The sequence below is a fragment of the Poecilia reticulata genome, linkage group LG5 (assembly GCF_000633615.1).
Source record: "Poecilia reticulata strain Guanapo linkage group LG5, Guppy_female_1.0+MT, whole genome shotgun sequence".
In the NCBI taxonomy this organism is placed as follows: domain Eukaryota; kingdom Metazoa; phylum Chordata; class Actinopteri; order Cyprinodontiformes; family Poeciliidae; genus Poecilia; species Poecilia reticulata.
In genome coordinates, this window is record NC_024335.1 from 25,316,900 (window position 1) to 25,344,681 (window position 27,782).

The window sequence follows — 27,782 nt, forward strand, 5'->3', positions numbered from 1 at the left end:
ACAAAAGGTGAAAAGTCTTTTTTAGCAGCCTGTTGTTGGGGCAGCTAGCCCTGCAGGCTAAAGCCCCCTCCCAGCAGCCCCCGGCTCTCCAACGGTCCAACTGCCGAGGCTGGATGCTGGTAGGAAGGGGAGGATTACCCCGAGGCGCGGGGGGTGGAGGAGGGAAAAAAACTTTTCTCTCTTTTGTTGCGCTATTTGTTTTAGAAAAGGGAGGAGAAAAGAAGCTGTGTTAAGATTTTTTTTTTTTTTGTTCTGCTTTCAGAGTGGCAGGTCTGGACTCCTGTTGAGTCCCAGACGGAAAGTTTAACGGTTAAGAGCAGAAAGCGGCTCTGACCTTCCTCACATCTGCCGTCAGAAGAAGAGAGAGAGAGGCGGAGGGGGGGGAGAGAGAAAAACAGATTTGCATAAAGCAGGGAGAGGAACAAAACGATGCCGCTCATGTTGGAGGAAGCCTCCTAGTTTGAACACAGCCTCGGGATAAAGTGAGAGAAAACCGGTTCTCCCTGGTAGCTAGCTCCCCCGTCTTTGTTTTTTTGAATGGTGGGCAGTTTTTCCTGCCTGACACAGCGGGTTGTCAAGGAGAAGTTTCAGCTGAAGAACCGACACTCGGCTGATCGGTGAGTTGTTGTTTTTTTTTTGTAACTCTCGCTCTTCTGAAAAGTTTAAGACGGTGTTAGGAAATCTTGGGTGTTTTCAGTCTGTTTAACTTATTTACCAGCACCTCTGTATGAACCTGGATCGGTTTTGTTTGGAAAATGTTTTATCCCGGATCTCGACTCCTTTGGTGCCAAAGTCTACAGCTGGAGATGTTTGCTAGAGCACGTAGCCAGGCTGCCTCCATGGCTGCAATAAAACGTTTCTCTTTTCAAGCACATAATTCAACTTATGCTTCAGGCTTTGAGGACAAAGACATGATGAGACAGGATAATAAAGACTGTATTCATACGCACTGAACCAGGCGTTCATACCAAAGTCCCACAGAAATGTGTCTTAATTAGTCCTGGCTTGTAGATAAACGGGTTGTCTAAGAGTCCAAAAATGACAAGAAAGCTCTCAAAATCTCATTCAAATGTTTAATTTTATTTATTATTGCTAACTTAAATGCAGCCAAGATAGTGTAATTAACCAGAAGTTATAGCAAGGTTTTAAAAAGTAAGCTTTTAAAACTGCTTTAAAAAAGTGTTTCTGTTAAGACGTCCATACAAGTTCAAGTTCTTTACATAAGATGCCAATTCTTCTCTAGCACAGAATAACAGCAAACCTCCATGTAGCCGTGCACTGCCAGTCAGCTGGTTGAAATTCTGGTATTTTTATAACAACAAATATGTCTGGTTGCAAAAAACATAACCACTGAAGTCTTGGAAACTGCTCAAGGTCACAACTATAAATCCATGATGACACGGGCTGTAATGCTAAGCACCGAAACAGGTGTTTATCGTGCAGGTAGAGGCATATATTAGGACAGTTTGTGCTGTCAAGATTTATCAGTGTATTATAAGCCTGGCGGGCCACCAGGCTTTTCTTGTGCCCCCACCAGGCTAAGCATTGCTTTTTTTTTTAAAGTCTTTTTAAAATGTTTGCATTTTTAAAAATTTTATAGTTGGTGTTCAGGTATTTTTCTTCCAATCTTTCAATAATACATAATTATCAAGTGATATTTTCATATTTCCTGTCAACTTTAAGCATTTTTTAACTCAAAAACATGTCGGGCTGACTGCTCTAGCGCCCAACCACTGGGCTTAGCAAGTTTTCTGGGGGAAATCTTGTATACTAAGGTTTTTAAAAGTTGTTTTCTTAAAACTTTTAGTAGGGTTTAAGGATATTTCAATGAGATGTCAGTTGAAATACCAGAGAGACTTGAGTTTTCTACATTTAATTACAGGTAAGCTTTTTACCTTTAATTTTACTTTTAACTTTAGAGGTTTAAACCTCAAAAGCTTGTTATGCCCTCACAATGACTTAAAGCCCTTTCAACGAGAGTCACAACTAGGCACCATTCTAAACCTACCGCTGCACACTGCCTGTCAACTGGCTAAATGAAGGCTGCTATTTTTTTCATTTTCTTGCTTAACTAAAGATTAGTTCCTGTCTTTTGAACAAAAATATGTGCATTTTTGCTGAGAAACACACAAACAGTGACAGCTTGAAAGCTACAGGAAGCTACCTCATTATCCTTACTATAAGGCAAAGCATTTGAGGACTAAGACGTGATGACCCAGAGTAATAAAGGCTGTATTCATAACCACTGAACCAGGCGTTCATATCAGGGTTTCACAGAACTATATGCTAATTAGTCCCGACTTGTTATGCAGAGCATGTGAGAGTCCGACGATGAATTTCGTTTTTCTCTGAAGTCGGAGCTCGGATGTGAAAATGACATCACCCACGGCGAGCTGGTTCAGGTTTCCAGCTGAAAACAATGGATTTCTCTTAATTCCATGTGGTTAAACAGTAAAAGTACATGTTCACAAATCAATATTTTACAGCATTACTTGTGCCACTTGTTCAATGAGAAACAAACAGAAGTGCTAAATGCAAAAGAATGTACTAACAGCTTTCCCTCCATTATCTATGCACAGCGATAATGTTGGATTCTAAACTCAGGGCTGCTTGAGGAGCTTTGACTTTTCTAGGCAGAAAATCGACTTCTGGTGGAGTACTATTACTGTGTTTTGGACTTGAAATACTCAAAAACAAAGAGGACACGCCACAAGGTGACAAGAAGAAGACTGTTTCACTAAAGACTAATGTGAAGATGCTGACGTTAGCAGAATCTTCTCTGACTGAATCGTCTGTCCCCCTCCACCACTTGTTGCTGTTCACTGGTGGTTAGATACTCGAATTAAAGCTAATCGGCTAATATGCTTGTTTCCTTGCTTACAAGAAATACAAAATCCACCTTTCTGAAAAAAATATATATATTTCTGGTTGTAGAAAACATGAGCTGCTATGATTTAGACACTAAGGGAGGGTCACACGTTACTTTTATAAAACTAAAGAAAGCCATTCTTCTAAAAAAGTACAAGCTAGCTTTGTATAGAAACCATAAAACCGTGAAATCTTTGCTCAAGGGCATCATCCTGAGAGAATCTTATCCACCGAGTCATGCCTAGTATGAGATATCTTCCACCCTCCTTTGTGAAACATTTATAATGTCTACTTATGAGCCCTGCTGCTCCCAGAAAGTCCAGCCCTTTGGTTTTACTGTGTGATCAAGCTTGGGATTGCCTTTTGGTTTGGGACTCTGATGACAGCCTTCAGGCGCTCTCTTTACTGGGGTGCTTACAGTCTGTACTTACAGCCACTTGGTGCAGAGCAGAGCTGCTCCAACAGCCTGCACCAGATGGTTTAATCCCTGTGAAAACCCAAAGAGGAAACTCTTCCTAGCTCTGGGGGGGAAATAAGGGTAGGCAGGAAAAGAGGCACAGAGAGCCAGAGGCTGATCAAAGTTGGACTGCTTTTCACTCTGTCCTTATTGTTTCGATTATGATTCCACCCTGTCTGTAGTATGGAGCGGCCGTAGCGGAGGTAGTCTGTCTGCAAGAGCTGAAATGCAGAACAACACAAGTTTGTATTGGAGATGGAGGAGTCTGGTGACTCCTTCCTGCAAGAAAACCCTCATTGTCCAAACGAAAGTGGTTGCAGTAACTCTGAAACATCCCACTATGGACTACTTATGGCGCTTTAAACATAGCTCAGATGACAGGGTGCCTGGCTGACTAGGAAAATAAAGGCCATGGATGATATTCTAGGTTTGTGAGATTGCTGTAGGAGGTTCAGTGACCGCAGAGTGGAATTTAACAAAGAGAGCTAAAAGGCTGCGCTAAATGACAGAGCTGCTGCTGACATATATGGCCACTACTCTGGAGGTCTGAAACACAGCTCTGTTTTTATCTGACCCTTCATTTAAAATCATATCTTTGTATGTAAAACACCGACCTGTTGGGTTCTTGCACAATAACCCCATCTACATGGAAGAAAGTAAAAAAACATAAGAACTGACAGATGGAAGAACTGACATGACAGCCAGGACCATGCTGGTTATTTTTCTTCTGCATCTTATCAGATAGACTTTAATCATGTGCTGGAAAATTGTAATTTTTTTTTTTGTTAGAGCATCAGTATGACTTCACACGAGATCATGACACGATCTCAATCAGATAACGAATATATGACTGAAAGTCATCTTTTCCACTTTAACAGTTGACACGTAAGGTGGCTTGTTGGGAGGAACGCATAAAGAGTTGATTCAAGACTTTTCCAAAGTACTGGATAATATCTGAATAATAAAATTTCTCCGTCATCGTTTTACTGCCAGGTGGTGATGTACGTTCTAGCATCTCACCCTGGGGCATTTCTGCATAATTTGTGGTTCCTTTCAGGGTTTGCCGTCCAACTTGTTCAACAGCAGCTCACGCTATCGTCCTCCGGGCCTCTCCGTCAGGCTCTCACTAACATATGGACGTCGCCTACTGAATGCTCCTCTGCACCACAGACCTTAATAGAGAGCTATGGAACGGCCCCTCCTTACCCCACACGCTGCGCACTCCACCCATAACATTTGAATTACAGCTCTGACTTGGTGCAACTCAATCTGCAGATGGAAAACACCACGTTAATGAGCGTATGCCGCGTATGACACATGAAGCACGCATCACGCAACAACATGCTTTTTGTCCCTCTTCAGATTTGACAGGAGTCAAGAAACTGAAGCTTAGTTTTTATCCAGAGTGAAGGCAACAGATACTTACTTGTACTTAACAGATGTTTGGAAATCCGAAAAAGTAAACTTTTTCTCTTAACATGACAATATGTGGAAGTGTTAGGATTTTAAAAAATCCTAAATCCACGCTGATATGAATATTTTTGCATAATGATATTTTTCTGACATGTCTGCAACTTCCAGGTTCACATTTTTTAGAAGATGCACACATGGTTTGTGGACTGGATGTACAGAGATTTCCATATAGCCTCCTTCTTGCCTGCCAGCCGTCGTGTTTTTTACTAGAAACCACAGCAGCAGAGGCATGGTGTTTAAGGGGTTTTCCACTCATGTTTCATTTGTCTCTGGCTCTTTTAACTTCAAAAATAAACCCAACAAGTTGAGTGACTGATAGGAAAATGTAAGTAAAACTGGGCCAGACAGTGTTTCATTTACTTTACCTTTGTGTTGGGAGACTCAAGTGAGGACCATGTGGGAAATCACAATAAATATCATCGTTGCAATATTAAATGTCAGGATTTCTTTATGCCATTTAGTTTACGCTATATTTCCACAGGAGTATTTTTAGCAGGGGCTTCACAGGTTGTCAAAGATGTTTGTCCCTGTTAAGCAAAAATGTGTCCAACTGGCTGCTAGTTTTGTAGGGTGGAAAAAGCGTGGAACATTCCTCAGAGCTGGAGACGCATCCGACACGTTTCATCAGGTGTCAGATATGGGTACATAAAGTTTCCCCAGAATAAGCTTATGGTTTTTCAGTATATTTAACTCAAGTGGTTTAAAAGCAGAATGTTGGACTAAGCCAACATTCTCTGTGCTTCTCTAGTTTCAGTGTGGTGTTGTGTTCAGGAGTGTGCTCAGTTCTTCAGGAGCCAATAAATGAGCTGTTTTTATAAGTTTATTATTGGACATAAATTATTTCTTGACACGTGTAAGTATTGATTAACTGCAACGGGCTCGAAAACAGAGTTTGAGTTCAGCGAAAGCGTATTTGAAATGACTGGTAAAGGTAAAAAAAAATCAGCTGACTGTATTTGTTTAGTCAAGCTGTTTCAACAGACGTAAATCATAGTAACTGCTGCGCGCAAAATCCCGTCCCGGTTGCAGCCATGCACGTTACACACTTGTAACACAATGGTTTCTCTTATAGATCAGCCTGCCGGGGCAGATTAAGAGCTTATTTTTTATTGTGTTGCTACGCTGCTAGTTTTTCTCCTCGAGTCTCGGATCAAAGTGTTTATTCAACCGGCTGTACTTTCACCTGGTTCTCCGTTGTGAGTTTTGCTTTCCGTGCATGATAACCAAACTCGCTCTGTTCTGTTTCTGCTCCTTGTCACAAACACAGGATTACGTTCCTGCTGAAACATGATGTTCCACTTCCTCTTTTGGTCCTGCACTTCCTGCCGTGGAGGGACAGGAAGCTCGGTATTTGATGTCTCGCTCAAAACGGTTTAGAGCAAATGCTATTGTGTGATGAGGAGCTGTGATGTTGACAACACACTGCTGCATCACTTTGTGGTCCCGCCGAGACCTTTCGGCTTCACACCCGTAGTTACGGTTGTCAAGACCTGGCTGGCCCCCCGCTAGTTGTTGTGTTTGTCTCCTAAGGTGCCTTGATTTACAACCACAAGTAAGTGTGTGTGTGTGTGTGTGTGTGTGTGTGTGTGTGTGTGTGTGTGTGTGTGTGTGCGTGTGTGTGCGTGTGTGTGCGTGTGCGTGTGTGAGATCCTGGGTGGATCAGGACAGCGATCCGTAACACGGCAGGTTTTCCGGCCTCTCAGCTGGTCTTGGCTGTCATTTAAGTGGAGGAATTGCAGAATCCCCTCCCAGTTGTGACCACACAAGACCAAGCCCTGATCAAACACACCCAAATTAGCAATGTGGAGAACTTTGAAGTCAGCTTTGCGTCTTCCCCGGCAGCTGAGCGCTGTAACCTGCTCCGCTCACAATTTTACCAGAGGGTATCCAAGGCCAGCAAAAAAAATCTTCTTACAGCCACCCTCTCTGCAGCCTGCTTTGTTTTTTTCCACACAGTTAAAAAAAAAAAGGGAGTGGCGACTTAATTATTTGTAAGCGTTTAATATTTACTGACATTTAATATGCAAGTGCTCAAGCCAGTCATTTGACATTAAAGGCAGAAAATGTTGTTTTTATCTATTCTTCTGATATGTTTCTTTTGCCTGAGTCGGATTTCACTTTAAGGACTGGAAAATAGCGGCAAGCGACTTTTTATTGTTATTTCTGATTGCAGTGAAAAATGTATTTTGCTCGTAGTTAAAATCCTTACCATAAAATATCTACTGTATATTAAATGGGGAAAAAAAAGAAAAGAAAAAATGCTGTGTCTAGTCAGTTCTGAAATGATTTTGTTGAAACAAAACTAAGATCCAGTTATTTTTCCAGACAGTTTTGATATGCAGGCTCTGATGTAATTTTCTGATCACACTGCAGTAAGACACTGTATGTGCTTCTTCATACATATAAACTCTTCATCTCAGCTTACTGACGCTCTTTCGAACAATCAGTATTTTGTTTGTTTTGCACAACTTCTGTCCTGCATTTCTGTTCTCTTATCTGTATGTAAGCTCTAATAATAGCATTAGAAGATATTAAAGGCCTGACAGTGTTTATAAACAACATTGCACACAGCATTAGATAGCTTAGGCTGAAGTAGCTGTTCTATAAAGCAGCTACATCTGGTTTACCAACTTTATTAGATGTCTCTAAGTGGCAATCAGTAGGAAGCTAACAGAGAATATGATCTTTTGTCATTATGCATTCATGACATTTTATTCCAACTTTTTTTTTTAACTTTAATTAAGAAGATTAAAAGTCATACTAATAGGTTTAAAAGAAGAAGCTCAAGCAGTAATACAAGAACCAGGTTTTTGGTTGTGGAACCGGTTTGCTCCATTGGAAATCTACATAAATCAAATGAAAAACGCTGACAGCAAATGTCCTGGGCTGGAGTGCAGCTGCAAAACAAATTGTACTCACAAGTAGTCCTTTCTGAGTTTCAAGTCCAAGCAAGTCATATACACAGTAAAAATGCCAGTGTTGAATTAACACCCAAAAGTGTCTATATGTGTCCAAGTCAGCAGGTGTTAAAGTAACACTTTGAAAGTGTTAAAAGATTGACACCCATTTTTTTTGTTAAATTAACATTGGTCTATAATACTGAAATGTGTATAAGAAAAGTTAAACTTTCCATTTCTGTGTATTGTTTCGAATATTTTCCACTGGATTTGATTGATATTGACACCGTGTGGGTCAGTTATTTACTTTTTTAACACCACATTATGTTTTGTAATCAACACTACACTGGTGTTACTTTAAATATTTTTTAACACCAGCACCGTTGTAAATGATAATGTGACCCTCTGTATTGTTGAATTTAACACCAGCTGACTTGGACACATATAGACACTTTTGGGTGTTAAATCAATACTGGCATTTTTACTGTGTAGATTCCCTAAAGTTGGTAATCCTGACTCGGAAAAGTCCAAACAGCCCAGAGTTCGATGTGGCTCCGTGTTAACAGGTTAAAATGTGCATTAACAAACTTGAGGCCCTGTTTACCTGCATCTCTGACAGTTTGTTTCACATTAAAGTACTGTTTTAGTCAGCATTAGCAGTGTGAAGTAGTACACTCCCATGTCTCTGTCTCAAGTTACCTCCCTTCATCACAGTGGTGTCTTATGTCAAGGCAGGCTTGGAAGTCAATGCTGCCGGGGGAGAATAGAGCCATTATGAGGCAAAACAAAGACTCTGAGGCCCATGCTGTGACCTCTAGTGGCACTGAGAGGAAACCATGCAGACTCGAAAAGGAGAGCACATAAAGATGCCGGGGAGAAGCAGGGATACTGCTACAACCCGAGTTGTTTGCTTTTTATATAGATGCCGACTATACAGATTCAATGAACTGGTGAATGGCAGCAGTGGGGGGTCCAAAGAAGAAGCAGGACTATCTAACTAAACGTTCGTGAGACCCCACAAAAATCACAAAACCCCCTGATGATGAATAATCGAACCTGAGCCGCGAGAGAATATGCAGTGCAAGTTAGCTGGTCTTCTCCAAGATCTGTAAAGGTACATCATAACACCGTGGTTATAATTTGTATGTTTTCACTGAAAACACATTTTGTACTCCAAACAGGGAAAGGACAAAAAAGCCTGTTGTGCATCATCCAACAATTTTCTTGTAATCTTTATTCTGTACTAGGCTCAGCAGCTGATCAAAAGTGGACAACATTTAGCTTGACAGTCTATCCAATGGTGTAAAAAAAATCATATTTAATTGCAGTCTGTGGACAATTTACTGATTGAGGAAGCAGAGTTTATTACCTTTTATGTCTGTAACATTCGACGTAAAAAGAAACAACGGATTACAGTTTCAATTTGTGTTTTGCCTGAGAAGTAAAGCTGTTGTCAGGACAGAAAACATTTTTTTTGCTGTTGTTGTTGAGCTAATTTCTGTTAGCAATGCAAGCTAAAACATGTTCACCCCCAGTGACTCACCTGGTTTATGTCTGTTGTTTTTGGCTGTTGGGAAGGAGGTATTCGTATTTTTGTTTCAACCTGTCATTCGCATCCAAACTTTTGTAACTTTCTGCATGCTGTAAAAGCAGCAATATAGAATCTGAGAGCAAATTAGATGTTTTCACAAGCAATGCAACACTTACAAGCTGGTTCAAAGGGAGTAGTTAGATGTGTCTGTCATACTCCAGTCACACTATTTTGTGTCAGTATTTCAGCTGTTTTTGAAGTCATGATGCAATAAGACTTTTGAAGCATCTAACACACAATAATAATAGATCACCCCAAAAACCAGCTATGTGTATCATTGCTACTGAATCAACGTAGCTGTGGTTCAAATGTGACCCAATAAAAACATCACTAGAATATCATGCTAAGCTATGAAGGTGCTTTACTCACCTCTGGATGCTGGATGCTTGAAACCCAAATTAAAACTTATATTTCCGTCTACTGTGTGACTAAATTGGCTAACAATTATCAGACCACTTGGAGGACCACGTAGAGCAGTGTGTTTTAATTTCTCATTCTTAATTTTTTTTTAAAGTCAACAACTAGATATTGGCATCACATTAAAATAACATATCTGGTGGTGGAAAATCAGAACACTGTGTTCCACAGCATTGTTTCCAGTAAACACATTCTATTCGTAAAAAGGAGTGTATGAAAAATGAGACCCAACTTCAATGACACTACAAGATGTGACATTCCTCAAGATCTTTTTCGTTTCCTAATATTTAGACCCACATAACATTTTTTTTTAAATGCCAGCGTACATGGCTAAAAACAGTTCAGTTGGTTCTTCTTCTGTTACTTATAAATGTCATATTCTATCTACAGTGGCATCTAATGTTTAAAATGAGAAGTGTAGTGAGTGGGGTTGTACGAGAAGCAAAGGTAAACTTTAAAGGGATCATCTGTCTTAAAAGTCAGAATAGTCTCGAGGGATCGAGTGCTTACAGGTCCAAGCTGTCAGTTTCCACTAGTCTAACAACTTTTTGCATCTGCACAGCATGGTGACTTTTAGCATGGTGCATTCAATGATGGGGAAAAAGTGTAGAATTGTGAGTTTCTGATCGGTCAGGGCCCATCAAGTTGAAAACTGGAGAATCTCCAGTTAGCTCTTGAAATGCAGCAGGTTTGTGGGAATTTGTTAGTATCTAATGTGTTTGAATCTGTAAAAACATTTAGTAGTAAATAGGATTGAGGCTTAATATGTTTGTACGTTGTATAGATTTAGCTATGTTTGATTACCAAAAAAAACAACAAAAAAACAAATCTAAGGTTTTAAGACTCGCGTGACACACAGGTGAGTTTCTATTCATCATCAGAAGACAGGTGGGCAGATGTTTATTCAAATCTAAACCTATCAGGTTCTCCATACCAGATGTCACGTTAAGTTGGACAAAAGCCAGCTAGGTGAAAAGGTACTAAACTAACATCCACTCACAAAAGGAATACATTTCACGCCAGTCAACCTTTGATTTCATTTCAGTTACATTTCATTTTCACACAAATTGTGTGCAAGTTTAAACTTGCAGGAACGTATTTCTCCTCTTAAACGCGAAGCGTTAGATCTCGGCACTGCCCAAACAAGAAGGAAACAAAAGTTGTTGTTTCGAACTCTAATCAGATTCGGGGTTGCAGAGTCTCTACTTGCAACCACGAATTCACATCTGTTACAAATTTGGAGTGTATTTAGAATTTCCTGAAATGTACATGACACACACCCTGCAGTTGTCACAAAGAGTCTCTTCTTGCTTTAAGGCAACAGTCCAAACCCTCATCCTGTCAGAAAACTGTTTGTTTCCTCACTGATAAAGCTCTTTAATTTGAATCGCTTTGTTTGTCTCATATTAAAACTGTTTGGACAACAATGCGTGCCATTTTAAATACGCTATATTTTCTGTTTTGGTGTTATAGGGAAAAGTTAAATTCATATAATCTGTTCCTTTTTTTAAATTGCTGTAAAAGATAAATATCTCAAGAGGATAGGTGTAGAAAAACCGTGACTGAAGAAGAGAGGAAAACTTTCCGCTGATCTCATTTTTTCCTGCTAAAGTCATTCCTGGGCAGGACACGCAAATTACACGGCCTCATGTCTGCAAACATGTCAAAACAATTGTGACTCATTTTTGCTTTAAGAATAGAAAAACAAACATATTTCTCCTTCTTAAAAACGTTGAGGTAAGGAAGAAAATGGTAGTAGGTATGACAACAAAGAAGGAAGCAGTGCGTTATTTCGCTCAAAAGACAGAACTGCTTGTTCCTGAGTGTTTGTCTGAGGTAGACAAGTTGTAATCTGATCTCAGCTGCGGTGAGCTCATACAGCAGGCCTGCCAGCAGCCTCGCAGAGAAGGAGCAGTCCACCCATACGCCTTCAGCCCTCTGTGGCTCCCCGAAGACCTGACGGCTTAAATGTCATATAATTTTTCAAGACAAATAGAGGGTGGACAGCTTCTGAAACAGAAATCCTCAGAAGAAAAGGAAAAGTTCTGGAAAATGTTTTAAAGCGGAAGAGAAATATGAACGTGTGTGCGTTCAAGTTTTAACCCAACGAGGGGCGATGTGTTTTAAATTGACAACACGGTTTATTTTTTTAAATATGAATAACCGATTGAATACAGAGAAGAAGAAAAAAATGACAGAGCTGGAAACGGGGTGGAGACATTTTTCACTGAAAAGCCAATGTTACAGCTCATTTGCTACTTCATTAAATCAATCTGAGAACTCTTAGTTCACGACTCGAGCACAGGAAACTTGGAAAACGTCCTGCTAGACTAGAAGAACCCGTACCCTTCCTTTACCTAATGAGCAGCTTGTGAATGCTGAATGCGTTACTTTACCAGCGTAAACTTCAGCTCTTTTCAGTGGGACTACGTGATATAGACCAGTAGACAGATATGTGCTGCAAACTCAGGTGAAAACTAAATTTAGTTTTCTTTCATTTACGTAAAAACACAGTACTTATCCCTGAAGACAGTATCCCCACAGTGAGACATGGTAGTGGTAGAATCATGCTGTGGGGATGTTTGTCTTAAAGATCAAACCTCATTGGAGTTAATGGAAAGATGAATGGTGGTAAATACAGGACCGTTCTTGGAACAGAAGGAAGAAACACGAAACTTTTCAGGGATTCACCTTAGCAACCTCGATACAGACACAATTATGACGGGCTAAAAGTGTCATTCAAGCTAAATGTTGTCAATCTTTATGTTTTTATTTTCTAACAAAGAGTGGGCAAATATCTCAGCTTTTGGATTCATAAAACTTTCCGCAATTTTCCGCAAAACACCTTCAGCTGTAACTGCAACAAAGTTGGTTCCCTGAAGAAATGTACTGTCTAAGAGGGAAGAATGCTAATGCACACAATGCTTCAAATCTTTTCCCCTCCACTTCAGTTATGCGATACTTTGCGTGGTGATTTTGGGTTTGCCCTAATACTTTTTCTCTTCTCCTACAGTCACCACTCCTGTACAGATGGACCTTAGATAACAGCAGCTGCAGGTCTGCCTTAATCCTGAAGTCCATCGTCCAACCAAAATGGCTGATCCCACTGGGCTGAGCCCCGAGGGCGGGGGGGCAGGTGTGGCCGAGGTCAACTCCTGTAGTTTGGAAATTGAGCGAAAATATGACATCATCCCTACTGTCATCTGCTCCATGTGTTGCCTTTTTGGCATCATCTACTGTTTCTTTGGTGAGGACGGCTTTTTTTTTTTTTTTTTTTTTTTCCCCATAGTTCATTAAAGTTATATTTTTGGATTACTGTTAGTTTCTCTGTTCACTTCCTGTTTTTTGTTGTGTGTTTCCTGCTTTAGGTTACCGCTGTTTCAAGGCCGTCATGTTCCTGTCCGGTCTCATGTTCGGCTCGGTCATCATCTTCCTGCTGTGCCACAAGGAGCACATTCTGGACACTCAGCTGAGCGTGGAGGCCAGCGCAGGCATCGGCCTCGGCATTGGCCTGCTGTGCGGCCTGGTCACCATGCTGGTGCGAAGCGTCGGCCTCTTCATGACCGGCCTGCTGCTGGGACTCCTGCTGGCTCTGGCCGGCCTGCTGGTCACTCACCAGTTCTACACGCCCACCACGCTGTGGGTGCCTCTGGGCACACTACTGGGCACCGGCATGCTGTTCGCCGTGCTGACGCTGCAGTGGCAGAAGGCCTTCACCATGCTATCCACGGCCGTGTTCGGAGCCGCCATCATGACTGTGTGCGCTGATTACTTTGTGGAGATGCTGGCTCTCGCCAATCACGTGTATGACTGCTTGCGCCTCATGCCCGAGCCGGCGCTGTGCTGGTACAGCTGGGTCATTCTGGGCATCTGGCCCGCCCTCAGCCTCATAGGAGTACTGATCCAGTGGAAGATGACGGGTGACAGCTTCTCACACACTGAGGGTAAGGAAAACATACGGTTTGGCTTAGGAAATGTAACATTATCGCTGCTGTTCTGTTTTAACTTGACATGGTACGTTTATGTGTTAACCCTATCCACTTTGTCGCTATATTTACCGATTTTTCGGACTCCACTGGTATTAATTTTTTTTTTAAATCAACTGGTGATAAATTTAGCTGTTGTTTTTCTGGGTTGTCAGAGATTTTATGGCGACAACGCCTTCGCTTCCTCACCACTGCAGTCAGTCTGGCAGTCGTCCATTCCTACCTTCACCAATAGTCAGCGCAGAGGAGAGCCATTCCACTCCGTGTCCACGTTGCACATAAATCACACGTTTGCAAAGCTGAGGCACTGATCGCCATGGCAACGCTCATTATTCGAACTCCTCACTGTCCACCGAGCGGGGCCGTGCGTTTGAGTTAGATGGTTTTATACCCGACAAAGTCTTACCGAGCTGTACCGCTACAACCAGCGAGACGGTTTTACGTCAAAACTAAAAAACATTAACATGAAAATGTCAACATTTGCAAAAAAAATGAAAGATAGGACTCAAAATAACCTATTTAATTAGTGTTTATCAACAAAAATAGTTGGTTTGGGGTTAGTTACACTTTAAGTGTTCATCTTCAGAACAATTTCAGAACAATCTTCAAAATATTTTCTCCAGCCTTCCTGCCATGAGCAGGTTATTCATTCATTATTTTTGTCTGAAACAGGCGGGATCTGTAAACAAAAGATTTTATTTCTTGAAAACAACAGCAAAATAATTACGCACATGGTCAGCACCTTGTATTATGTCTCCATCCGTATTCCCCAGAGCATGCAGATCCACGTCTCAACTCTGGGTTGTTAAAAAGATTTTCAACGTTTCAAGATTCAGCGTTTTCCACTGAAGACAAAGATTGAAAACTTACAAGCATAAAACGGAGCCGTTTTTGTTATCTTATATGAAGCCTTCGTGTTATCTGTTATCTTGCTCTCTCATAAACCGAACCACACAAATATGTGGAGATATCATTGACAACAGTTTTCTTTTTAACTGCTTCTTTTTTCTCTGTGCTTCCTCTAACTTCACTTAATAAGCAACTCACAGATCCTGGAAATAGCCTATTAGTCTTCTTCACACTGTTACAGCATCTGCACAGAAGAGGGTTGGTCTTAGTACAGACTGGTAACACCCAGCGCAGTGAGTTCACTGACTGGTTTATGGTCGGCTGGTCAGAGGTTGAGATGGATCAGGCTGAAAATGAGATGATTCTGAAAACATTGCAGCTGGAGAAATGTGCAGTAAAGCATCACAGAAGTGAAGGATTTCCAGATTATGTTGTTTTTGGTACAGTTGAACGCTTGAGTTTGTCTACATTGTTACTAGATAGATTTCCATTTAAAAAAAAGAAGAAAATCTGTCATATTCTTTCATGAAACATTTTAAAGTTAAATTTTTTCACACTTGACAAATTGCAGAAATGTTTTCAGTTGACACTTTTTAGATGTTGCTCAAAAACTCAAACAGAAATATTTTGATGACACAAAACTCTTTTCTGCTAAACTCACGCGCTCTCTTCGCACTAGAAACCCTGAGATTAAAACTCATTTAATGTCCAAGTAAAGAACGAGACAGTTTTATGACATGACTTATTGTCTTAACAAGATATTGAAGGACGTCTAAAGAATGATTCTGGCCAGAGCAAAAAAAAAAAAAACTCGTCAGAAATCTGAATTGTTCCTTTAAAATGCTGCGTGTTTGCTTAAACCTAGACGGTTTGCTGAAAGCATTCGTGACCGATGTTTCGGTCAGCGTTTCACAGACACGATCGGATTCCAAAGGCCGGTTTCAAATTGCCCTTCCTCTTGCAGTTGTCATCAGCCGGAGACAGAAGCGGGTTCAGCTGATGCGGATTCGAGAGAAGGACACCAAGAAGCGACAGCAGGCAGGTGGGCAGGAAGGCACATACCGCCGTAAAGCCACCCCAGTGAAACGTTACGCTGGGGATCTACTGGCACCGGTCAGTGTCTCCCAACAGGGCGTGTGCTGTAGTGACTTCTTTTTTTTTTTCTTCTTCTTATTTATTTAAATACGAGCAAACGTCTTTATGAGTGGGTAATGTTTTCTACCTTACTTCCCCTCAATAACTCGTCTCTCTCTCTCTCTCTCTTTGTGTGTGTGTGTTTGCCGTTCGTCTTCTCAGAGCTACCTGCAAAGTCTGCGAGATCGGCAGATGGGAACAGGTACATCCCTTAGCAGCCTCGGCACCACCAACCCGACCATGGTCGACATGGACTGCGAGACCGGGTCCATGGTTCCCCTCACGGCCACGACTCCGGTCGTCAGGGTCTGACCCAACGCAGAGCAAAACGGCAGGACTTCCTGCTTCCTGGAGTCAAAGGAGTCTCTCATCAGGAGACTCCTTTGGTTAGGGGGTCTTCCTCACACAGAGCAGCACATGCCAACTGCTCTAGTGTCTCTAATTGCTGTGAAGTAGATCTGGTAGCGAGGTTTTTTTTTTTTTGTTTGTTTTTTTTGTTTGTTTTGCGGTGAGTCCTGTGTGTCAAACAGAATGCCACTGAGGGATAACAAGCATCAAACTCCGTTTTGATGGCGTTTAAACCACTATGACCACTGTGTTTCTCAGAGAAACAGTATCCAGTCGATACTAACAGAAAAAGGTCTCCCATTTCCACTTATTGTGTATTTGATACACGGCAACAACTGGAAGCCTCAGAAACGGACGTGTCTCTGCATTTAGTGTACTGTACTTCAGAAGTTAGCCATTACCATGAAGAGTTTTTAGTATTACGTGTCTCACATGCTAGTTGGGTGGTTGTAGGAGTCGATGAAGTAATGCGTTTGATTTTATGTACTTCTTTTTTTCATTTTTAGAGATGCACCAATCTTTTGTTTTTCTGCTGATTTGCAAAACGTCTTTTCGGTCTGAGCAGATTAGTGTCTTAGTTTCTGTAAGACATGTACTGCAGGTTCCTCAGCAGATGTTCCAGTTTTGAATTTAATATAACATAAACAGCAAAAACATCCCCATTTATTCATCACAACACTTTCCCTAATATTTATCTGAACTATTCTGGACTCCCTAACCTTTATCTGATGTTCAGTGAAAAACACATCAGGGTACCTGCTGTTGGTTTTGTTTAACTTACAGCAACATAATGTAAATATTTTCAGGATTTTTTCCATTTAACTTGCAAAAAAAAAAAATTCATTTCTCAGCAAAACGTGGTGGATTAAGGGTGATTGGTCGGCACCTTAAACGGTAAATATTTACCAGCCAGAAAAGAGATTTTACTGGAAAAAAAAAAATCCTTTTGTGGTGGTATTTCTTTATCCATTTATTAAATTGTAAAAGAAAAAAAAAAGCCTCAGTATTTGAGCTGATCAAGAAAAATTGACTGATTGTGATCTTTAGAAGATTTCTAAATCATATTTAGACATTGAGCAAAAAGTTGGTATGATAAAAAATATTTTGTTGGAAATATTGGACCTTTCCTACGTTTGCATTCTCTTTTTGAATTCTGTTGAACATTTTACTGAAATATTAGAAAATACTGATCCACAAAGTTTTGAGAAGATTAAATCACATTTTACACATCAGAATGTAAATAATGTTCTGTTTTATCTTCATATGCGCCAGTGTATTAGCATTAAATTACTGCATAAACAGCGTTTTCTATCCAAGAAGGGTTATTCACTGAAAAATGAGTGAAATGGTTCAGAATTGATTGGTGCATCTCTATTCGTCTTCTGTGTGGATAAACAGTGAGATGTGATGTGAGTTCATGGCGTCTGGCAATGTGGAGAAACTGTTCTTCAATGTTCTCTGCTGGAGCCTCCAGAATCTGTTTTAGATCTACCGTTAGATCTGTTTTCTTTTTTTTTTTTTTTACTTCATAGCTTTGGTCAGAACACAGTCAGTAAAAGATGTATGCTAATGTTTATAAACGTAATTTATGTGATAATCTAGTACCTGGTAGTGTTTTTTAAGAAAAAAAGGACAAAACTGCATGTTTGAGGCTTTTGTTATTGCCTTTTTTATTGTAGGTTGTGTTTAAAGATTTAATGTTTCATTTGTTGTTTTTCAAAAACAGCACACTTGTTGCCTGAATGTGTAAATACTTGTTAATAGTTTTCACAGATTTTAATAAAAAACGGTTTTAACTCAGAATTTGGCTCGGATGTGCCGCACTGTTTGTCTCCTCTGGTTCTTAGCAACTCCAGCAGCATTACTCACTGGATTCTCCATCTACAATAAAGAGGTCATGGGGAGGATTTCCTACCCTTTGATTGGTTGGAGTTGCCATGGCGCCTCCAAATTCTTTTTTCTTCTCTTTTTTCTGAAGACAGCACAATGCAGCACAGACCGTTCTTTCATCACTATGAACGCAGCATCGTTATCTGATTTTTATGCAATTGTGAACAGCTTCTTCTGCTGACGGAGCAAAACGTTTGCAATGTTGACAATGTCTTTTTATTGTATAAAATCTCACATTTTCTCTTTAAAAAAAAAAAACAAACAAAAAAATCAGATCCAGAACATGCACAACATGCAAGAAAGAAGCCATAATGTAACATCTTAACAAAAGTGTTGCGACACATAATCCAACACATATGTGGAAGAAAAAAGAAAAACAGATGGCCTCGATTTCTCTCCAAGATTATACTGAAGCTTACATAATTCATCAGCCTGTGGAGACTTTCTGCTCTCCATAAATCAGCCTGAAGGGGCTCAACAGTAATAAAATCCAGTGAAGTTAAGTCAGTCAGTCTCTCACTATTTTTCACCAATTCACAATTAATCACTGATGTTGAGGTTGTTCATTAGTCAATGCCCTCGGATTGGAGTCAGAATCCCGTCCTCTGGTTGCTGCTGCCCCCTGGTGGTGGGCCGCTAGCATTTCATCCATCGCTCCGCCTTGCTCAGCGGGTACCAGCTGTCCACTTTCAGCTGCTCGTTCACTCTCCAGTAGTTGTCGCCCTTGAAGAAAAAGATCTTCCCGTTGTTCCAGGTGAAGGCTGCGTCAGGAGAGGACGGCAACCCGCTAATGAGCTTGCTCAGCGGCTTAGGGTAGAAAGAAAAATTGGGTTTCACCTCATCAAACTGCCAGTGGTCCGATCCCTGCATAGGGAAAGATTAAAAAACATAACTACCAGGTGAGATTGTTAAAACATGAAGGCAGGTGCATCTCAATAAATATCTTATGCGTTATTATTTCAGTATTATAGCTTACAGCTAATGGAAATCTCAAATTCAGTTTCTCATAAAAATACCAACAAAATCATGGGGAAGACTGTTGACTCAGTCATTGACTCCATTAAAAAGGAGGGTTATCGACAAATAGCTGGAGAAGCTGACTGTTCGTGGAGAGTTTTACCCGGGCTTATTAATGAAAAGTTTAGTGGAACAAAAAACTGTGAGAAAGCAAATGACAAGCAACAGGTATCCTGTATAGGCAAATTCTATCCAAAGGAATTTGCGTAGCAGCGTTTTCCAAATGTGCATAAATCTTAGTCACTAGCCGGCTAATGTCAAAAAACACAATTTTGCAATTGCAGTGTTTTCATTAAATAAGAAATTAAATCAAAATCACACATAAACAAACTGGTTCAAATTATAACTCATTAAAAATAATGAGTTATTATTAATATATAAAGAGTGACATGAGATTAGCCATAATTCAATGACTTTACAGAAGGATTATGGATTCAACACATTGGAGTGACAGACAACTTTTTTATGAACTGTGCAATGCTGTGAGAGGTAACTACTTCCTGTTGTCTTCGTCGTCGTTTTCATCGGTCGTAACGTCCGGCTGTTGATCACGTGACTTGAGTGATCAACGTTTCCATTGTAGTTTTACGAAATACACAATTTTTGATAAAAAAAAAACAAACTACCTCATCTTAGCACAAAAAAACTTTTTATAAAAAAACCCTGAGTTTTTAATTATTTTTTTATTGTTGTGTTTCCATAAAGTGAATTTATTTTTGTAATTTAAATTAGCTTAACTCTGTGGTCAATGGAAACGAACCTAGTTAAGCTATCTTAACTAGTTAGCTTAACTAGCTATCTTAACGACTAGCTAGTAAGGCTAGTCGTCAAGATGCTCTTTGTAATGCCTCCGTTTTTTGAAAGTTTTTTAAAGCAGCATTTATAAAAACGTCCGGAAGACGTTCAAGAACGTTCAAACATCATTCTGAAGTATGCACTTTGTATAAGAAGTGAAAAATAAAAATTTGATAAAAAATAATAACAACCATAAAAGTTTTAAAGATATAAAAACTAAATCAAGTGAAATGACAGCAAAAAAAAAAAAAGAAAATTAATTGGGCACGAATATTCAGAGTGAATGTTCAGACAACGTTTGCTGAACGTCAAGTCCGAACATTCGACGTTCGACTTTCAGACTACGTTCACGGACGTCGTGCGAACATTTGCTTGCTAGCTGGGGAGTTTTACCTGGACTGAGGTAGGCACTGATAAGCACAACTAACAGAAAATTTAATGCTTTACTGCAGAGTATTGATGGATTTTTATTTGCTGTAAGAAATAATTAACAAAAATCAACATAAATAAGCACTTAAAAACATCCAACGACGTTTTTCTTTAAAAATGAACCAAAGCATTTTTAAAGTATTAATTTACTGAGACGCCACTGTGCTTTATTCCTACCTTTATGAACACAAGCTTCTGGTTAATCTGCAGGTATAAGGCTGCGTCGATGTTAGGAGGGACGCGTTTGACCTGTTTGGGGTAGCCATAGTCAAGCATGAACCTCGTGTACCTCCACACTTTACTGCCTGTGACCAGAAAGAGTCCAGACGTTTAATGTTTAGAAGCAGCAGCTGCAGAGCAGAAGAAATCCAACAGAGGCTCGGCGTTATGAAACAGGAATGGTTGTACCCTTAAAAAAGTACGTCTTGTTGGTTCTCTGTGAGTGGACAGCAGCGTTCAGGCTTCCCGGCAGTTCCCACCACAGTCTGTTGATCCTTATCGGACTGTTGTGGCCCATGTCAGAGATAGTCCACACATAGTCCCCACTGAAGGCGAAGGTTTTGTCCCATGGTCCTGAATAAACAGATTTTGATATTATTCTAGTGTCTATGAAACATTTTTTTGTATTTAACAATCTCTTTAGATCTAGTCAACAGTTTTTATTTAGTAAATTTCATAAATGCACATTGAAAATCGTAGTATAGTTATGGTTATTTTCTTTTTTAAGTGGCTATAATGCCTGCAGCGAGGTGTCAGGTAACAAACCCAACATGATGGCGTCCAGGTCCGCAGTGCAGGGGTTCGGTATGGAGCTGCTCTCCACCGGGCTGCCCAGGGTCGGTGTACTGGGCGTTATGGTGCTGATGGGTTTGCCTGCAACACAAATTGAAATCTACAGTTTGAGGAATCATAAATATTTCCCTTTTTTGATATATTGGGATATGAAAGTAAATTATTTGCTCTCTTGAGTTGGGATACGTTTTGCTGCTCATTTAAATGCCTAACTGCTTTTTTCCCGTTGAGCTTGTGAGCAAGATAATTTTGTTAACTATGTTCAGAGATGGGGAGTGTTGGTTACGTTTACCTGAGTAACATTTTGGGGGGAAAACATAATTATATTTGCACTTTTACTTGAGTGTTAGAATTTTTGTGTTGTTATCATTCTTTATAATATTATTGATCTTACCTTAGCAGACTTATATTACTATAGATTATTGTGATTTTCATTTAGAAGCATTAGACTCTTTACTGTTAAAACTTTTGACTGCTGTGTTAAAACGTTTGGCACCAAGTATCTCTGCTGCAGGATAACTGTTTGTTCCCTTGAGAGAAATTGCTCTCAAGGGAAAGAGCTAGATGACCTGTGTGTAGACAAAACTTGCCTTCTGTCTCTTTTCTGCTTATCTCTTTCTTTCTGAAAATAAAAGATCAGCTCTAACTGAAGGAGGCCAGAAAGCTCAGAGAGCGGCTTGGAGGAGCTGTTTGTTGAGTCTTCTCCTTTTGCAAAAGCTTGGTCAGAAAACTGATATACGTCGTCTGTGTTTCTTTTATGTAGGTTCAAAAATACCTATCATCTTGGATCTCGACATGCCCGTCCGCTGACAGGCAGAGAAAGATGCGCTGAAAACCGTGAGTCAACAGGACCTGGAGAGAAAGACCCAGGAGGCAAAATTCTTCTCTGGGCCAGCGACCTAGGTCCGACTTTGTCTGCCAACGGCGGATTGACGAGATCCGACCAGACAAAATGAACTGTCAGAAACGTAAGTGAAAAAGCGCTATTAATTGGGTTTGAGACCCAGCCCGGGTTCAAGCGTTAGGAAGAAGGGGTGTGGTGGTGACCCTACTCTTAGATGAGATCCCCATAAGGGAGGAACCTCGAGCTGGCAGGAGGTTTGTTTGTGTATGTGTGCGACTGTGAAGTGTGACTGAGTTCTGTGAAAGTACAACCTATTGTCCTCGGAATAAGAATCCTAAGTGAAGAACCGGACGAAGACGTAGTCTAGAAGCCTGTTCTTCAGGGGATCAATAGGGCTCACTTAGAGCACTTTCCGTGACAAAGCACAAAATAACAGATCATATAGAGCTAAATCGCAGAGTACCAAAATTATGAGTAACAAGAATTGTTGCAATTCCTTACTCGCTGAGGATCCCGAAGGAGATGAGGAGTACATGCTGTCCAAATTTCCTGGTAGCATGGTACACATGTCAAAGTGGAAAAAGAAATATAAGGTAGATGGACAATTAAAAATTGAACAATGGCAAAATGAATATTAGAGAGTAGTGCAGCGAGAAAGAAGGGGAGAAAAAAGGAGAAAAAGGAGGAGGAGTTGAGGTGTGCTAAATTATGGTTAAAAGCAGCAACGGAGAGCAGAGAGCAAATTAGAAAAACAAAACACAAGAAAAAAGCAGAAGCAAAAAAACTATTTGTAAGACTGGGAGATAATGAAATCATGCCAGGCAGACAGACAATGCTGTAGCGGTGCAGGGAGCGCTCGCTCCTGCAGCCACCCCACCCCCCGCCGCTGCAGCTGCAGCTGCTCCGTCCACCCCACCCCGCGCTGCTGCAGTCCCAGCAGAAAGCCAGCCAAGCATTTCTGCTATTACAGTTTGTACCCCTCACTGGATGGTTTAAGCCCACCACCGTACGTAGGAGACCCAGCTCCAGTAGAGCAAACACCAATTAAACAGCAGCCGTACAACCTAGGAGTTAAACCCAAAAAGGTAGTTCGATAAAGTCCTGGGTCACCGGAAGAAAACACTGAAGCACACCGCATGATTCAAGTGCCAAACCGTAATTCAGGAGAAGGCGTGGCACAACACATGTATGTTTTTAGGCCCTGGACCTTAGAAGAGGTCAGGAAGGTTGTGGAAGGAATAACACCTGCAGCAGAAGACTCTGATAAATGGATAGAGGACATGACTGGATTAATTCATTCTTATAGACTGAATGGGTTAGAAGCAGGGGAAGCAGCCTTGTCTTCGCTAGGGAAAGATTGGGCAAAAGTAAGGGGAAATTATATGGGGGAAATAACTGATCGAAATGGTAGATTAGGCCCAATAACATACCCTACGGGAGCTAATCCAGAACTGAGTGAAGAGTTTAAAGCACAATGGGATCCATTATGTGAAAGAGTTAAAGCAGTTTTCCACAAAAAGGCAAACTACAGTCACTTGGCAGGGATAAAACAAAGAGCTGGGGAGGAAGTAGATGACTTCCGTTTACAACTTGAAAAGGAGTTTAAAATTCATAGTGGGATCACGTTCAACGATGGGGACAACAGTGCATATCAACAGCAGCTGAAAAATGCTTTACTGTCAGGTTTCCGCCCCGACATTGGGGGTTGGATAAGGAAACACCTGGTCGAAGTTGAAATTGCCCCAGTCTCACGATTGATGGCGTGGGCACGCCATCAATCGTGCTCACGCCATCAATCGAAATGGTAGTCAGAGAGCCTAAACCAGGACCAGACGTTTTTCGTCTGGATGATTTTGAAGAATCGGCAACCTCTGCCTTTTCCCACGGCCCCTCCAAAGGCCGAGGAAGGGGCAGGGGAAGTCGCCACGCGAGAAGGCCCCCACATGGGCACCCAGGTAACCCTTTGCGACACCCACAAAATTCATATGGTTGTTGGACTTGTGGTGATCCTGACCACTGGTCAGCCGACTGTCCAACAAACAAATCAGACAACAGGAGGGGTGGTGGAGAAAGAAGACGGCCAAGGCCGAACTCCACAGCATGACGCCTTTCGAACACAGTGACACTGTTGTCACAACCACACATTGTGATAAAACGGTGTACAATACTGAATCCAGCAACGTTGCTTCCATTACCAGATGATGGAAGTCCACACAGCTGTCTAGAAGCTACTGAACATCTGCAGCTTCCTAGACCAGACCTACAAGACACTCCTTTAGCAACTGGAGAAGTTTGGTTCGTTGATGGGTCATGCTCAAAGGACCCTACGGGACAAAATCAGACAGGCTACTCTGTTGTTGCTTTACCTAATAATTGAAGCTGAAAAACTACCAAGCACTCATTCTGCATTTTTAATTGTTTCTTTTTCTCTTCTTTTCTTAGCTGTTGAATAGTTCACACACGATAAAGAGGAGGTGATAAAGAGGAGGGAGAATGGTTATCGTTCTTACATTTATAATAATATTATTGATCTTACCTTAGCAGACTTATATTACTATAGATTATTGTGATTTTCATTTAGACTCTTTACTGTCTGTGTTGAAAACTTTTGGCACCAAGTATCTCTGCTGCAGGATAACTGATTGTTCCCTCCACAATTGAGAGAAATTGCTCTCAAGGGAAAGGGCTAGATGACCTGTGTTTTAGACAAAACTTGCCTTCTGTCTCTCTTCTGCTTATCTCTTTCTTTCTGAAAATAAAAGATCAGCTCTAACTGAAGGAGGCCAGAAAGCTCAGAGAGTGGCTTGGAGGAGCAGTTTGCTGAGTCTTCTCCTTTTGCAAAAGCTTGGTCAGAAAACTGATATACGTCGTCTGTGGTTCTTTTATGTAGATTCAAAAATACCTATCATATTCTGTTGCTTCTCTTCTTTGAGTAGATTGATTTTACATTTAAAAAATAGACTTCAGAGAGTGGAAACATTAGATTCTTAGATTTCTGCAACGTATGAGCTCAAGTTTACGCAAATCTGAGCATAATTACTCAACATTTTCTACATGTCACCTTTTAGATCATTATTATTTGCTTAGTTTTTGTTCATACTATTTTAAACGAAAGGTTGCATAAAAAGGATAAAAAAGGATTAAAGGTTTCTCAAACATGCATGAAAGAGTCAAGGCAGCACTCCAGGTATGTTTTTGATATGCAAATAACATAATGACATTAAGTAAAGCTCAGAGAAGTCAACTACATAATACTGCCTCCCCAGAAGAGTTTAAACTCTGTGGATTAACAATGGGATGACACTCAAGTTTATAAAAATGAATAATATCCTGGTTGATTCACTTTGTCAGAATCATAATAATTATCATGAACCGTCACAGGAACTCTTCTTACTGCACTTACCGTAAAGTGTCTGAATGCCGTTGATGTCGTCTGAATGGAGCCTGAAGTTGACGCGGTAACCAGCGTAAACTGGCGCCATCAGAGCGCTCCTGAACTGGGAGTGGCCCAGTCCCAGAGCGTGTCCGATTTCATGGGCAGCCACGATACGCAGGTTAGTGCCGTAGTACGATGCCTCCGTCCAGAACTCGTCCTCATCAAAATGGACGACACCAGATTCTGGTGACTCAGCATGAGCCAGTACGTGACCTGCAAGGAGCATCCACACACACACACAGAAGGATTTCACTCCTGCTAAATGGTTTGCATGGGGAGCAGCGAGTGGATTTGGAAAAGGAACAAACCCCGGCCATCAAACGGGACTGAGCAGAAGCCATCTTTCTTATGAAAGGAGATCTTGATGTCTGCTCTGCCGAAGTCGATCTCTGTGAACGTCAGGTCAGCCGCGTCGCTCCAGTACTTAAAGGCAGAGCGGATGGCCTTCCTGACCTCCGACCTCACCATGTCAGGTGTGTAGTTGTGGATGCGGTAGGTGAGACTCTTCCTCCTCCAACGACCTGAGAAAGACGAGAATCCTTTACTGTGAGTCGCCATTAAAGGAAGTCAGACCTTTTCATGTTTTGTAGCGACACATCTCCAAAGTATTTCATTAGGATTTTATGTGAACCAAGCGCAAAAGTGGTGCACAGTTTAATAGGAGAAGGAAATGATCAAAAGTTTTCATATGTTTACACAGTGAAACCTAAAAAGTGTGTGATGCATTTGGGTCCAGGCCTTTTGAGTCATCACACTCGAAACTACATCTGCAGAACATTTGTGTTATGTCTCCACCAGCTTTGCACATCTGGAACTGAAATCTCTGCCTGTTCCTTCAGATCAGAGTGGAGTGATTCTCAAAACGATGTAGATCTGGACTTTGACTGGACCATTTTAGCACATCTCTGACATATCTGACTGTCTCTGACACGTTTTCTTGTCCTGTGTTTAACTCCATGAACTCTGCTTCACCGTCTGATGACGAAAGCAATCCTCATATCACGACCTGCCACGATAAAGATAATTTGGCTTTAAATAGGTTTGAGTTCTTGTTAAAGGTACTATATTTCCGAGCCTTTACTTTGTAACATAACATCTTTTTTTTTGCTGTGTGATTTTCTCCAACTCTCCAGTTTTTGACTTCAGATCACTTGTAAAACTACGTGATTTTTTTTTTTTTTTTTTTTTACCCCTCTCAAAGACGGCTGGTTGATAGAAAAGGTACTGACGTTTTCAGGCTAAAATGAAACAATTATGTCTAAATTTGCCGACTCACCCATCACTTTGTACTTGTGTAGCTTCTTGTTGAACGGATCCTCCAAGCCGCAGCGGGGCTGTCTCATCACTCCAAGCGTGGCTTCATCTAACTCTCCAGTAGGGGGCAGCTCATTCACCCCCTGGAAGACTCTGACCACACAGTTTAAGACAAACATCTGCAAACTGATGCTTGATCGACGCATTGACTGTTTGAAAATGCCTGTTTGCAACAGCAGGCCCCTTTAAGTTTAGCCTAAGTTTGTTTGATTAAAAGAAAACAGCAATAAAGTCACCTAAGTGCTTCAATGACCTCCTCCAGGTAAGACGGGTCCTGTGGGTCAGCTGGGTCGTTTAAGTAGCCGTACTGCTTCAAATACGCCTGTGTGCAGAACGTAAAGATACATTCATTTTCACAAGAAGTGATTTCTACATTGGAAAGATGAAGGTGATTAAGTGATGGAGCCAGATGTAACTTTACCTCTGCTTCGTTTAGCTCTGTCCACTCCACCTCACACAGTGCGGCTCTGAGACTGAGCAGCAGCAGCAGCAGGAGTCCTGGTCCGTCCATCATCAGGTTCTCGTCCACAGGTCCGGTCCACAGCTGGCGCTTTATGGAGTGAGAAGTGTTCAGCAGAGCCTCACAGCAGACTCTTTGTGCTCCCGGGCGCTGCGGCGGTTTTAACTCAGCCGGGCATGAGTCAGCCCCGCGGCTGCGATGATCCACCTCAGAGGAATGAGAATTACACAGAGCGGCCAGCTGACCTCAGCCAACATGTGTGCAGTTAAACTGTACAGATATTCAGAGAGCTTCTCCTCGCTCCACACAGTTGACCCAGTTGTTTGAGTCGAGCTCCGTTTGGAGGGAAGTTCTTCCCGAACACAGCTAAACAAGCAACGTAATCGCCAGGATGACAGACAGGGTCGGTGTTTATTCCCCGTTGTCCTGGATATGCTGTGTATCTCAGATAATGATGGGGCTAAAACACAGGGTACGACCCGCCTTCTGTCTCCCACATTCCTGTTTCAGCCCAACAAATGTGCATGTCTTTATCTGGGACAAAGCGTTACTTCTCTTGTTGACAAAGAACAGTGTTCGCTCTTTTTTTATATATAGATTTGTGATGTACTTGCACCATGTGTAAACACAACCTTACAATAAAAGTGTTTGGTATAATTAAGGTTGGATTCATCTACATTTAGAAATGCAGATAAAAAAGTACTAAATGTACCAGGATTTGCTCCCAAAAGGGTCCAAACTTACATTTTTCCCAACATTTGAACTGTATTATTTTTTTTACTCCT

General features: G+C 41.1%; 2 protein-coding genes across 3 annotated transcripts; one reads left to right on the forward strand and one right to left on the reverse strand.

The window, feature by feature from the left end:
• Positions 1 to 5: 5 nt before the first annotated feature.
• Positions 6 to 17,823, forward strand: LOC103465322 (transmembrane protein 198-like). 2 transcript variants are annotated; one of them, XM_008410009.2, is made up of 5 exons: positions 6 to 617; positions 12,717 to 12,950; positions 13,072 to 13,647; positions 15,503 to 15,651; positions 15,835 to 17,823. In XM_008410009.2, the coding sequence occupies exons 2-5, from the start codon at positions 12,797 to 12,799 to the stop codon at positions 15,982 to 15,984; spliced, it is 1,029 nt and encodes a 342-aa protein (XP_008408231.1). In that variant the 5' UTR covers positions 6 to 617; positions 12,717 to 12,796; the 3' UTR covers positions 15,985 to 17,823. The 2 variants fall into 2 exon arrangements, with proteins under 2 accessions (XP_008408231.1, XP_008408232.1); XM_008410010.2 differs by having other exon boundaries at positions 15,503 to 15,580; positions 15,835 to 15,981.
• Positions 17,529 to 27,777, reverse strand: mmp19 (matrix metallopeptidase 19). Its single transcript, XM_008410008.2, has 9 exons — positions 26,959 to 27,777; positions 26,774 to 26,859; positions 26,500 to 26,630; positions 25,532 to 25,744; positions 25,191 to 25,436; positions 20,917 to 21,024; positions 20,560 to 20,724; positions 20,329 to 20,456; positions 17,529 to 18,774 (listed from the first exon to the last, which is right to left on the reverse strand). Exons 1-9 carry the CDS (start codon positions 27,049 to 27,051, stop codon positions 18,547 to 18,549), a joined length of 1,398 nt encoding a protein of 465 aa, XP_008408230.1. The 5' UTR covers positions 27,052 to 27,777; the 3' UTR covers positions 17,529 to 18,546.
• Between the last annotated feature and the right edge of the window lie 5 nt (positions 27,778 to 27,782).